This window comes from Aptenodytes patagonicus, chromosome 3, assembly GCF_965638725.1.
Source record: "Aptenodytes patagonicus chromosome 3, bAptPat1.pri.cur, whole genome shotgun sequence".
Classification (NCBI taxonomy): Eukaryota; Metazoa; Chordata; class Aves; order Sphenisciformes; family Spheniscidae; genus Aptenodytes; species Aptenodytes patagonicus.
Window position 1 is genome coordinate 67,279,056 of NC_134951.1, and position 13,221 is coordinate 67,292,276.

Here is a 13,221-nt window from a genome sequence, read left to right on the forward strand (position 1 = left end):
CTCCACCAGAAGTCTTAATTTTTCTCAGCTGCATTGTACTCATGACCACAGAAGGACGCATGCTATTTCCAACTGAATCCCAGCCACAGAGCTGACGCAGGATGGATGACATGATGGGGCGGAATAGGGAAGAAGGTTGAGCACAGTAAGCAGTCAGGCGACTGCCCATTATGCCCCAGAGTAGAACTCCTTATCTTCACACAAACCTCTAGTAGCTTTCCAAGTCACCCTCCTTCAACACTACTGGTGCAAGGGACAGAGCACCTGCAGTGTCTGGGGAGTGACCCCAACTGCAGGTATTCTGATCCCAAATACAGGTATTCTGGGTTTGGTCACTGAACACCACCCACCAGTCCCGTTCGAAGACACGCATTCAGGCGAGACCCCAGTGCTGTACAAAACAGAGCCACCAACACTTACGCTTCTTCTGCCCTAGACCCAGGGAAACTTCCCACGCTTCCTACACTGCAGGAGGAGAACGAGACTGGCTGTCGCTCCAGGCCTTAAGATGACTCCTCTCCTTCACTCCCTCGTCTTGCCCATACAAGCACATGCCACAAGTCCCCCAGGCAAAGCCTTTTTAAGTTCTGGTTGCCCTTAAAACATGCTCAAGACTTTTCCAGACAAAAGCCAAATCTTTCTTGGGACTGGAGCGAGGTGCTTGCACAAGAGACCATCTCCACCTGTTGCTGTTGTGTGTGCTACAGTATCAGGTGTATCTAGATGCCAGACAACCGCAGGACATGAGATGCAGTAGCAGCGGTGTCGGCACCTGTGGCTTTTACCATGTGAAAAACTCTACGCTGCTGTGTATTCCTTACAACAGCTTTTCAGGCTACCTGGGCTAAGCTTACACTGGGATGCTACCCGGCACGCTTCAGCCTTTGCCTTCCCAGTCAGTGTGGATGTACCTCTAAAGCAGAGTCCCTCCGCACCCTAACCTGGCACACCAGTTTCCCCTTCCACAGCCTTATACACACTTCCTACTTTTGTCGCTGTTCTTCAATCTCATTTATTCATTCTTCACTTGGGCCGTTCCGAGGTTCCTTCCACACGGATTATAACGCTACATGACAGCATTCATTAGCGTGGCACATTTTAGATTATAAACATCAAGGTGCATACAAGGCTGGAGTGACTAACATTTAATAGCTGCCCGAGACAATTACGAGGCAGCTCTGTGCAGCTCATTCAACGCAGCTCAGTGTCACTGACAGAACCTCTCAGCAGGAGCATCCTTGTCAGCATGACAGCAGGCTAAGATCCCCCAGGCACGTGGAGGGACCAAGAGAGGGCAAATTCCTCCTTCAGTTAGTGCCAATCACACCCTGAAGCATATCGCCCATTACAGACTGCGTGATGGCTTCCCACGTTCAAGTTTTTCCATGCATATTCTGGCACTACCTGCATAAAACATGAAAGGACTAAGGAATTATCTGGCTTTCTGCATTACTAAAATTGAAATAACTGACAGCTCATGCTTATGTAACAGATTTCACTCGGTTCCAACACGGAGGTTTCAAGCATTTCAACAATTTCTCAAAGTCTGAGTGACTTGCTTCATGGCTACAGAGAGCTCCCAATGTTAAATATTTGTCTCCCCAAATTCTCCTAATAGAGGACAAAGGGTTTGTTTTTTTTTAAAATGCAAAGCCAAAATGAGTAGTTCTGTACCTCCCATGAGGGACTTTGTTTAGTAAGCAAAACTTGCTAATACTTCAAGCAGTTCAGAAATCGAAACATCTAGGCTGAAAGCAGAGTGTTCATTATTCCAATCAAGAAAACTAGCACTGCAAATCCAGAGTGGGTTTTATGAAGCTTAATTCAAGGAAAGGAACAGAAAAAATTTGCTCTTCCCATCAAGTTTCAATTTATGTAACAATTGCTGGCAGACAACACATTGCTACAAACACTGCAAAGAACATGCTGTATTTTGACAAAACTCTTCCCTGTCAGTTGGCAAAAATGGGTTACAGCTAAGTGAAAGATGATGAAGTTCTTTTCTGAACACAGGAAAAGATAAATACAAACAGCAAACAAGGCAGACTGAACAGCTGTCTTTTCTTTAGTTAATGACTACATGGCTCTGAAAATAGTTTATTACTCTAGTATCCCTCATCCTCTAAACACCCTCCAATACTTAGCAATGTTCTTACCTGTCCATATTTACGGGGGGTTGATGTGAAACAATCACACGCGTGCAGGTGACGGGTTTCCCGTTGTGCGGAGATTGCGTTGCATGCTGAAGCTGAGGTCCTCCTGCAGGTTCCAAGGGAGACGCAGGACTGGTTATGACTAGAGAGAGAAAACAAGTTTTCATAAAACCAAGCAACATCATCTACCTGCAGATTAGGATAAAATGCTTCCTAGAAGAGGCAGCACAGTCAAGGCAAGCTACAGTTTAAAAAAAAAAAAAAAAAAAAAGAGTTCCCCCAACCCTCCCTCCTTTGCCAAGTTTTTGGGCACACAAGCCCTGTTTCAGGTCTGAAGTAAATGCCACAGATTTCAAAGCTATAGCTTTACGGACAAGAATAAACATTTTACAATGATATATGCAATTTCAACACATAAGCTGGTGGTCAAAATAGGCTGATATCTGACAGAATATTATGCTGGTGCTTTTCAAGCGGCAATAGGTAACAGAATAGGAGAACACTGGGACATCATCAATTCCATACACTGGTATTTCTTGGTTCCCGTGCTGATCACTGACTGTAACCCAAAAGGAAATCAAGAGGAAAAAGTCTCCATGGGAAGGATACTTCTTTCAACAAGGACCAAATCGCTACTATAAAATGCTATAGAGAGCAACGTCAAATTAGAGCATCCTTGTGCCTCATCCAAAGATCATATGATAGATGTTACTGGCCTGCCTCAGGATGTTCTTTTAAAGTACAACTACAGCCTTCTGCATTGTATCTACAGTCACACTAATTCACATACAGCTCAGGAAAAGGAAGCAATTGCACCCCACCCATACTAGCATCTGCTACGATAATTGCAAAGACAATTTAGTATTCGTAGGCTTGGACACATTAATGTCCGTTACCTAAAACCCCATCTGAGGAGACCCTCCTTCAGCTGCTCTTGTTTTGCTATGCTCTAAATGCTTGGGCTGAAGTCTTTACACTGAATGTCTCAGTCTGAACTTTAGCAAATTTTTACACAAAAGGTATTAGCAATACAGGTTTCAGGGCTTCTACAAGTGGAACAAGAGGAAAATGCATTGGCTTTAACATTTGAAAGAGAAAAGCAGAAGAAAGTTGTTCTGCTTTGGAAAGGCAGAGTTATCTCCTATTTTGAAGCAGAGGCCAAACAAATGGCAAAAGGTGATTGATTTTGTTTCATTGTGTGATTTGGCCATTCCCACAAAGGTCTCCTCATATTTTGCCAAACAGACTGAGGAAAAAAAAAAAGAAAAAAAAAATCACCTTTTGTGTATAGTCAGAAGTCTGTTAGAGCATAATGTGTAGAGTTAGCTGAAATATGTCCATTCATTCATACCTTTAACTCAATAGCATACCCAGATAAGGCAAAGCCAAACAGCAGAGCAGCCCTGAAGGTGAGGGCAGTTTTCTCTTTATCCAACCATTCAAGGACTCCAGCCTTCCCTTGGGCCTGGGGAAATGGAGGTCCAAATTCTCGTACGCCTCAGGAAACTGACTACTTGTCTTCTACCTCGGGTGGGAAAGTGCTAGCCACAGGTTATAGAGCCATTTATAGTTTCAAGAATTATTTAAGTGGTTTATAGCACCTTCAACCGTGCCTGCAGCAGCAGATGACATCCCAGATGCATTCTGTCTTAGCAGTTCCCAAACTTTTTTTCCCCCTAAGATAATACGTAAACAAATAACTTCCAAACACACGTAATGACATCTGTGTCAAAAGGTTTTCTGGCAGTGCTAATTATAGCATTCACTTTAAACATCAAAAAAAAGCAGCAGTACATGCAGCCAGCGCTGTTATTTGTCCTCCGTGTTACTCAACTCAAACACAAAAGAGAGTAAAGATTAATGTCATTTAATGTGTCATGCTACAATAGGATAAGCCATTTGATAGCTTGACTTCAGTATCCTTAAATACTGCTAATTCATACTTGGTGAATGTTGAATATGAGCTGCATTTCATTTTGCTTCCTTCATTGTAAGTATTAAAATCTTATATAAAACTACCTAAAATGACCAGGAAAAAAAAAAAAGATAGAGGGAACAGAATAGAAGGGAAGACTGAAAGTGTGGGTGTGACAGGGAGACTCTAAGCTTCTGTAGGAGCTGAATTTTGAAAGAAATAGATATTAAGACCAAGTGAATAAGGCAGCAGGTGTGAAAGAGAAATCCCAGGGAGATAGTCTGGATAATGAACAGCTTGTTTTGATGACCGAGATGAAATAACCCTTTAAGAAAATGCAGTAAGTCTGCAACAACCACATCTGTAATACTATGCAAAAGAAACTATAGAATCAGTTTCTTTTGTGATCAGAATCAGAAGAGAATTTTTGTTTTCACTTTATAAATAATTAAACTTGGTAAGCAGCTCCCTCTCATTAAACACCAATGTAACAAAGTTGCTAAAACAGCTGACTCATTTAGTAATGGCCAACTACCTATATGGAAAGGCTAAATAAATAATGTTTGCTAAGACTTCAGTTACACTCTTCTCATGGTTTTCTTCACTGCAATTAGCATGCCAAGTTTTGAAACCATATCTCAAATCATTGTGCTTAGTAGGCATTTATTCACTGGTTGTGCTCAAGGCACAGTTAAACACAATACCTGCTTCTCCAGTAATAGTTGCCTTTGATATATGTCCATTTTGCTGGTCATTGGGTTTCTACAAAGGAAGCACAGTTTTGTAAATTAAAAATGGCACTAAAGAAGTGAAACATGCCCAATATTTACACACGTTAAGTAGCAGCACTGACCTTATCTACAGCTTCTACACGCCTAGTTCTCTTCATGATCTCCTCCAGTCTCTACAAGGAAACGTAAAGGGGTAAAATAATGTTTGCTCGCATTAATTTAAAGATCCCTCTCCCAAACCACAACTGCTTGTCATTTATCAGTTGCATCTGTTTATTGCAAAAAGATGAATTATTTATTACTGTTGGCAATATTCCCTTCACTTTCACATCAGGCTACGCAGATGAGGACTGCAGCTTTTCTGAGGGCACATTTATATCATGGATAACTTTCTACAGCTGAGGTGGAAGCAAACTGCTAAGGCAAAATGAACTGTAGTTTCTCTGCATGGACTGAGTTACCTTCTTTCTTTCCAAGCGCTCTTGCTCTTCTCTTTGGAAATGCTTTTCACGTTCTAATCGAATCCGCTCTGCCTCTTCCCGTAGGCGAGCTTCCTCTTCTTTCTGAGTTGACAGTAAAAGAAAAAGAAGTGAGGAATAATTTACTATTTAAGGACAGACTTACACTGATATCTGCTTAACTATGCATATCTACAACACACCAAAAAGACGCTTTCAGGGGTTACAAGCCACCAACAATCTTTTCAGACTGAATCGCACATTTCTTGATTAATCTCCATGTTTTGCATAGCATTAAGAGATGCGTAACTAAACAATGGACATCATATTTGGTTCTGTGCCTTTCTGGGGCATGTGCATGAAAGCACACCAGATGACAAATGAGGAATACATTTCCTAACCTTCAAGCATTAAAACAGCAGCCAGGAAAGTATTCAAGAGCTTCATGTTTTGAGTGGTGGATGTTTTTGAGAGTCGAACAAAAGCAGTAGAATGTTTTATTTGGCCAACATAGTCATCGCTTAATGAGACCAAGGACAAACAGCCACAGGTACATTTGCACAAGCTTTCCATTCCTGCTTTTTTGATTAAATGTGAAACTTGTCTGGAATATACTGTAGAGAGGCCTTGCTCCCTGACAGTAACACTGTTGTATGGTAGAACTACTACAACAGTTCATTTGTTAAGGCTGTAACATCCAAAAAGACTTGGCCATGCGTTATCTCTGAGTGCTAAACTGGGGACGTACTTCAGTTTAGCATTTCAAACAAAGCAGCAAACATGAAAAAGAAAACTGCAGTTTCTAAGCTATATTCACTACCACAATCCTTTAAACATTTGTTTTCAGAAGCATACATTTAATTACATGCCAGAAGAAAAAATCTAATGTCTATGAGGCAGATTGAAGTGCTGAATTTTGGGGGTGAGAAAGCACATGCACAAAGTAAGAGCATGTGCGAGAAGATTAGAATCCTATCCAAAATGCTTACCACAGCCTCTCCTGAAGCCGGTAAACCAACATTATGCCCATCAAAAATGAGAGCACTTGAAAAATTGTATTTTGATTTATTTACTCTTATGTCTTTTGAGTAGCTGCTCTGATTTCAGGAGGACTGCACCATGTAAAGGTTCTCCTTGGCTTGATCAAAGTGATCAAAACCTACCCCTTCCCGCTAGCCCCACACAAAAGCAATACTGGGCATAGGATTAGAACTCAGCAGTGCTATGTCTCCAACACCCTGAATATAAGTTAGTTATCTTGGCATCTAGACTTTCTGTAACTGTGGGGACAGAGTTTTCTCTGGTATAACACCATTCATTAAAATCCCGCAATACAACTCTATTGATTTTTTTTTTAATTCCAATTTATCAGGAATAGGAAAGGATTTGTTCTAAATAAATTTTATAGGAGAAAAAAACCCAAACAAAACTCAACTCCCTACCACATGTTTTTGTCAAGAAGAAATATCTTTACTCTTTGAACCACTCTACGGAATGAACTCTGCCACAACTCTATTCACTCTCTATATAGCGCTTAAATTTTAGATATCCCTCTAATCTAGATGCTGCATAAGAGGTGTTGCTTCATCCACTTCGCTGCCAACCAGACCGGCACAGAAATTCCAGGATGGGAGCATACTTGTTTCTGAATGCGCTCCATCTCTTCTTTCTCCTTCTGTTCTCTCTCTTCTGCCTGTCGGCGCAGCCGTTCTTCCTTTTCCCGCTCCTCCTCTGCATCCTTTTGTTTTTTTTCCGCTTCCTGTCTGCGGGCTTCTTCCTCTTCTCGGCGAGCTCTTTCTTCAGCTATCCTCTGTGACAGCTCCTCCTTCTTTTGCCTGCAATCATGAAACAAGCATGAAAAATAAGTAAAAAAAGGAGGGAAAAAACCCAAACCACCAGATTTCTGACCCAAGACACCAGCACTGCAGAACAGCTGGATAAAGGTTGCTCTGCTCTCTCATTCATCAGAGCATCAAAACACCTGAACTGGGTCAAGCCAAGCTGTCTGTTCTGCTTCCCGCAGGGGCCAAAGGCAAAGCCCTATGGAACATAAAAACTTTGCCAGGCAATACCAGTACTTCTCCAGCATATGCCTGGCTTCCACTGATCTATGACTCGGGTACTTTCCGAATCAGAAACAGTATCGTTGACTTTAATGCATCTTGCAAAACACTTCTTTCTGTAATTTCATTTGATCATATTCTGAAACAGTATACATTTTTGGCACCCACCTTATCTTGCAGCAATGACTCCTGAATTTAAAAAAAAGTATCCAATTCTGCTGATTTTTGAACGTTACTTCCTAACCTCCCTTAATGCCCCCTCATCCTTGTATTACGGGAGTGAGTAACTTTTTCACCTTCAATGTTACCCAAATTATTTAGGACTTTGTAGCTTATCACATCCCCACTCAGAAGTAGAGGGCAGATGGTCTTCCCAGCTGAAGAATCCTCACCTGTTTAATAGATTTTCATATGGGAGCTGTTCTATATTTGTGATCTTCCTTGATGTCTGTCTGCACTTATTTTCCTAGTTTTACTGAATTTACCATCTCAAAAAATATAAAACTCAATATTCAGAAGTGGATTCACCTTGGATAGTTCAGAATGACATTTTCATTTTGTTCTCCTCTTCCAGTAACTCGTAACAGTTCATTTATATTGTTAACCGTGACTCACCTGACACTTTCATATACTCAACTCCAAACAAGGTCTCTTCCCTCAGAAATAATTAGCCCAGAGACCACCACCACGTAAGTTGGGATTATTTCCTTATATGCATTCCTTTATGCTTAGTATTGCAATTCAGCTTCCATTTTGTATCTCAGCAATGTAAGATACGTCTGAAACTCTTCTCGACTGCTTTATCTCACTGAAGACCAGCATTATCTCACTGGTCACAACTCCTTTCAAGTTCATTTATGAAGGCACTGAACAGAGACTGAAAACTCCTTTCACTGTGAAATCTGATTATTCTAAGACTGAAAGATTGAAAACAAAAGGTAAAGTATTTATTCACCATATTACTCTTATGCCACAGCACCTTATTTTCTTTAAAACCCTTTTTGACAGGGACCATGTTGTGAGCCTTTTGGAAAGGCAGGCTACTTTAACTGGCTCTGCCTTGTTCCTATGTTCAGCAGTGTTGTAAAGAACAACAGTTTCCAGAGGCATGGCATCCCTCTAAGAAGGTGCTCAACTTGTGTTATAGCCACAGTCGTAAGTATCCAGATGGGCTACTCATTTTCTAGTAGAAAATGAGAACACAACATCAAAAGACCCTCCAAAACCGTTGAGGGTCTTGATTTTAAATGAGAAAACAAAGAGCTTTAAGTCACAGCTGTTGGACACCTAAACACCACCCGTGGTAGAGATCTTACAATTCAAAGTAAGAGACATTGTCCCAGTCACAAAGTTGAAAACAGCTGTGCAGAGTTCCCTAGATGGAATAAACAAGTGTAACTTTTTTAATCTCTGAGGAAACAATGAATCACTACAGCAAGGATCTGCTCTCTCCTCCTGTCCTATTTTAAAGCACTATTTGGAGTAAGTTTTAACCTTACAGATCTTCTTAGGTATATATTGCACCTACAAAAAAACCCCAACAGGAAAATTCATTTTCGGGGATGAACTCATGCCTCCCACACTTCAGTACTGTGCTTCATATATCACAATATAACAACAGAATATACACAAGAAGCTGCTAGGAGGCTGCTAAAAACGTATCTTCTCCACTGTAGAAGTCTAGAATCACCTTTCAAGCTCTTCTCTCTCCCTCCTTTCTTGCTCCTCCCGTTCCCGCTGCTCACGGGCAAGGCGCCTCTTCTCAGTCAGCAGCCTTGTTGCTTCTTCAGGGTCAGTTGTACCTGCAGAGGTCTTTGCGAGGGCTGGGAGTGGAGAAAGAGCTGGTGGAGCAGGAGGTAGGGATGGGCTGGCTGCTGAAACAGATGGGAAGGAAAACTAGTTTGTACAGACACAGTAGCCCAGAAGACACTCTTGAAAGGAACAGAAAATAGTTTCAAATACTCTGTAAAATATTTTCAAGCTTACATGGTTTTATAAATGATTCAGAAGAGGAAGAAATTTCTAGATGCTAGGGGTTCATATTCCTTAAGGAAAGTTTGTTTTTACAGGATATGCGAAAGCAGCTGCAGCTGAAAGGTTAAACCATCTTTTACGTGAGAAGAATAAGTGCTGACGGGTGCTCAACAGGAGTTACACTGACTCAGAAAGTCCCTGCCATCCCATTTCTTAAGTTTGCCCAATTCTACTTGGAGAGCAGAAATGAAACGTTGCGGTATTGTATTTTCTTCTGTCTGATAGTCTAAACCTGACGAGCAGAGTTAGCCTATCACTTTTGGTGATAAACCAATCACTTTTGGTGACTTGGTGATCTCAAACATCAACTGTCTGAAGCGATCTGCAATAAGGGTAGGACATAAACCATCATGAATTTTGCAGTTACTCCAACCTGAGGCAACTTGTGGGACCAGAACACAGCTGCTTAAGAAGCTTTGCCACTAATGGTCAACTATGGCTTGTGTTCAAATCTGAATAGTGCCTTCATGTCAATTCTTTACCCAGGACCAGCTTTGGCCACCCGGTAGAGGAGGTGTTACAGGTTTTTCTTGAGTAAAACACTAGTTCACATTTCTGTAAGCTTGCCCAGCATTCTCTAGCACAGATACAGAACACCTCAACTGCACTTCTTCTCTAGAGGCCAGGGACCATTACCAACAAACAAGCTAACTCAAGGAAGCATTCCCAGGGTAATCACATCTGGTAACGCAGACAAACATGGATAGGGAAGACTTTGAACTGTCAATAGAATCAGATTCTGATTCTGGGAAGATACATGTAAAATAAGTCATCAGGAACAGCCAGGAGATAATTTTAAATCTACATTTCTAACCACCCTTTGGGATGTTACAGCATTTTCCTAACCCTACTAACAACTTCCAAGAGGGGTTTCCTCCCCGATTACCCCCTCCTACACCTCACTACGTATACAAACACAAATTCAGCTGCTTTCTCTGTGCTGAACGCTCACATCTGCTGATCTCTCTGCTCTCCTCTTATATCAAATAAAAACTATGCAGGCCTTTCTATAACTGCTTCAGGGCTTTCACCTTGAATTCAAATGACACATGTATACCAGTAATTTAAAGAGTGCCAGGGCCTGTTCCCTAGCCCTGAGGTGAGCTGGCACAGTTTAGCCTCAGCCAGAGCACTGTTCTCTCACATTTACCAAAACAGGTATTCAGTCCATCCCCAGGGAACAGTCCAGGCCTGGGCTAACCTCCAAGATGTAGCTGGGAACTCAGAAAATACTGGGATGGTCAAATATAAAAAGGCAATTTGATCACTCTAAAGCTTGAGAGCCCTTTAGAGCTATGCTGTTAGTAGCCCTGGGGACAGAAGGTAAGAAAATGTGGGGCTGCAATTACCACCTGGATCAGAAACATACCAGAGAGACTTTGTAATAGTCAAATAGTATAAATGACAGAGTTACTGTACCTCAGCCCTTTTTAATTTACTAACATGGACCAAGGCAGGCCTGTCACTCCTGAAGGGAGCACAGCTTTGTGCTGCTTGGGGCACACTGCTTGCCTCAGGTGCTGAAGCTGGCAGCTTAACAAGTGGCCTGTTTAATGCACACCTGCCCTGCTGTCAGAAAAGATGACAACAGCTTGCACAGGCACACCCAAAATACCTTTAAAACTTCACTAGTATTAGTAAAGTCATGTCAGATTTGCCTGCAAAAGCTTGAATAGCTCCAGTGATCATTACCTGCTGACCTCCTGGCTCCTGTGACTACACAGCTAGCAGGTAGCTGAGCCAGACAGGTTAAAGGCCAGTGCAGTTAATTGGCAGAAATCAGCTATGTTCATCTGCAACACAGACCTAGGAGACATCAGCAATGTCCCTCTAGCTCCAAATACTGCACTTGCCCCTCTCTAGATTCTTGCATTCAACCAGTGGTTAAGTTTTGGCAGTTTGGGCCTCCATCTGCAGTACAAAGCCTGTCCTCTAACCTCACATGTAAAACGCTTAGCCTAAGGTCTCAGTCTTTGGTCCCAACCATCATTTCCTCTGGCTTTGGCAAAGACATCCCATTTGAAGTGCTGCTCACCACTCACTTTAGTATCCTTCTCTTTTGCCCCTCTCCACTACTTGTTTCTTTGCTGTGAATACAAACTACTTCACTTTTGAATATCTTTATCATACATAACCTGTTTCCATACTAAGCGACCTTGTCACAAACTCAAATATTGACTGACTCTGCAAAGAAGTTGAGCCTCTCTTCCTCCTGAGCTAAGCTGTCAAACAAGCATGACAACGTTTCTCTGGTCTGCACCTTGTACTGGGGAACTACAGCTTGTAAACATTTGCAAAGTTATCTCAGTGGTATCCCTGAAATCCTTTTAAAAGGAAGCTTTCTCCTTAAAAGGAAGCAGGTAAAACATTATCAGAAGAGCAGTGAAAGCCCATGCTAACCTGGCAATTATCTCATATCTCCTTTACATGCCTGTGGACAACAGATGCATGCATTTATTACTGTAAATCTCTAGCTTTTTACGGGGTTGCATCTTGTGTGGTAGGACCTGGATATCAGACTGGAACTACTGTAACAGAACTTATTAATAAAAGAAATCAAGTCACATCAGGTCTTCTCGCAGAAGAACAACCCCCAACTACACATCCTGCAGTTAAATGCAGGATTAATAATACTTAGAAGTGTTTTTCGAAAGACAATCACAGGGGAATCTATGAATTTTTAAATTCAGAATCTTAAGTAACCCATCCTGGGAATCCCAGTGGTCACAATGGCCACTCCATCCCATCCGTGAGACAGACAGCTTATGCCATATTTACAATGGACTAAAGTGTCTGCTAGAACAAACCTACGTTTTTCATTTTCAGATTTACCTTTTGCCTTTCCTACAATTTATGATCATTATTTTATTTTGTGTGTACATCCTTTTCTGCCTTGCTGCTTTTCAGAGTTGGTGTGAGGTTTTTTTGTTTGTTGGGGTGTTTTTTTTTTTTTTAAAATAACTCATTTTCCCTGAAAAATTCTGCCTATTCCTCTTTACTCTTCTCCTTGGTTCTCCTCTGTGTTCTACTTTATCCTGCGAATCTCTCCCATGATGTGGTACTCTTGTAATATTATAAGAAAGCTGTTAGTGTTATCAGCACAACTATACTGAGCGTCTAGCAGAGCTGGACATTCTCACTGCTCACACCACCTTATGTGATGGCTTCCTCAGATCAATTTTATTCTACTTCAACAGTTTGAAAAGAAGCTGTGTCACGATGACAAAATCACGGTCCAAAAGGGCAGAGAAGAGGGCTGTGAAGCCACACTGTGCGAGGCAGGTCTGCATGTCGTTTTGACTGTTACAAGCAGGAGGGCTTCATCTTGTTTACACTTTCCTCAATGAACATACATCTGCAGGAACGATCTGAAGAATTTAGATTAACACTTGATAGAAAACTACTGAAAGCTACGTTGTTTCAGAGAAAGGGAAGGAAGAACGTAAGAGACTCTCAGATATTCCTTAACCTAAAAGAGGATCTCTTCTTACCTTGAGTGAGCTCTGCCTGGACAGCGAGCTCTTCCTGACTTGCAGAGTCTCCAGCACCTGCTGAAGTTCCTTTACTCTCTTCTGGCCTCTCCTCATTGGCCTTTTCAGCCTCCTTTTCTGGTCTTTTCTTCTTACTCTCTGGTTTGACCTCTTTTTTGACTGGCCGGATGTTGCCAGGAGAAGGAGGACGTGCCTGAGCAGAGGAAACTTTGGCGGAACCAGGTGGGGAAGTTACCTGCTTGGGTGTGCCAGGCAAAAAAGGCAAAGACTTTGATGCGTGCCTGTGTAACCACAAAGAGTGACAATCACTATCAGACACGCTCTGCTGGACACCACCTACATATCACCTCTACAACTACAATAGCTAAAAATAAAA

The 13,221-nt window shown here is 41.8% G+C and overlaps 1 protein-coding gene across 5 annotated transcripts in view; it reads right to left on the reverse strand.

Moving 5' to 3' along the window:
• Positions 1-13,221, reverse strand: part of MAP7 (microtubule associated protein 7) — a 123,525-nt gene that overhangs the window by 6,497 nt on the left and 103,807 nt on the right. For 4 of the 5 annotated variants that reach the window (XM_076333680.1, XM_076333681.1, XM_076333679.1 and 1 more), the window contains 7 exons: positions 12,846-13,126; positions 9,011-9,194; positions 6,897-7,092; positions 5,261-5,362; positions 4,922-4,972; positions 4,773-4,830; positions 2,157-2,295 (listed from right to left, as the gene is read on the reverse strand). In XM_076333680.1, coding sequence (XP_076189795.1) covers positions 2,157-2,295; positions 4,773-4,830; positions 4,922-4,972; positions 5,261-5,362; positions 6,897-7,092; positions 9,011-9,194; positions 12,846-13,126 — 1,011 coding nt within the window. The remainder of the gene's footprint in view (positions 1-2,156; positions 2,296-4,772; positions 4,831-4,921; positions 4,973-5,260; positions 5,363-6,896; positions 7,093-9,010; positions 9,195-12,845; positions 13,127-13,221) is intronic. The other variant, XM_076333678.1, reaches the window with a different exon arrangement.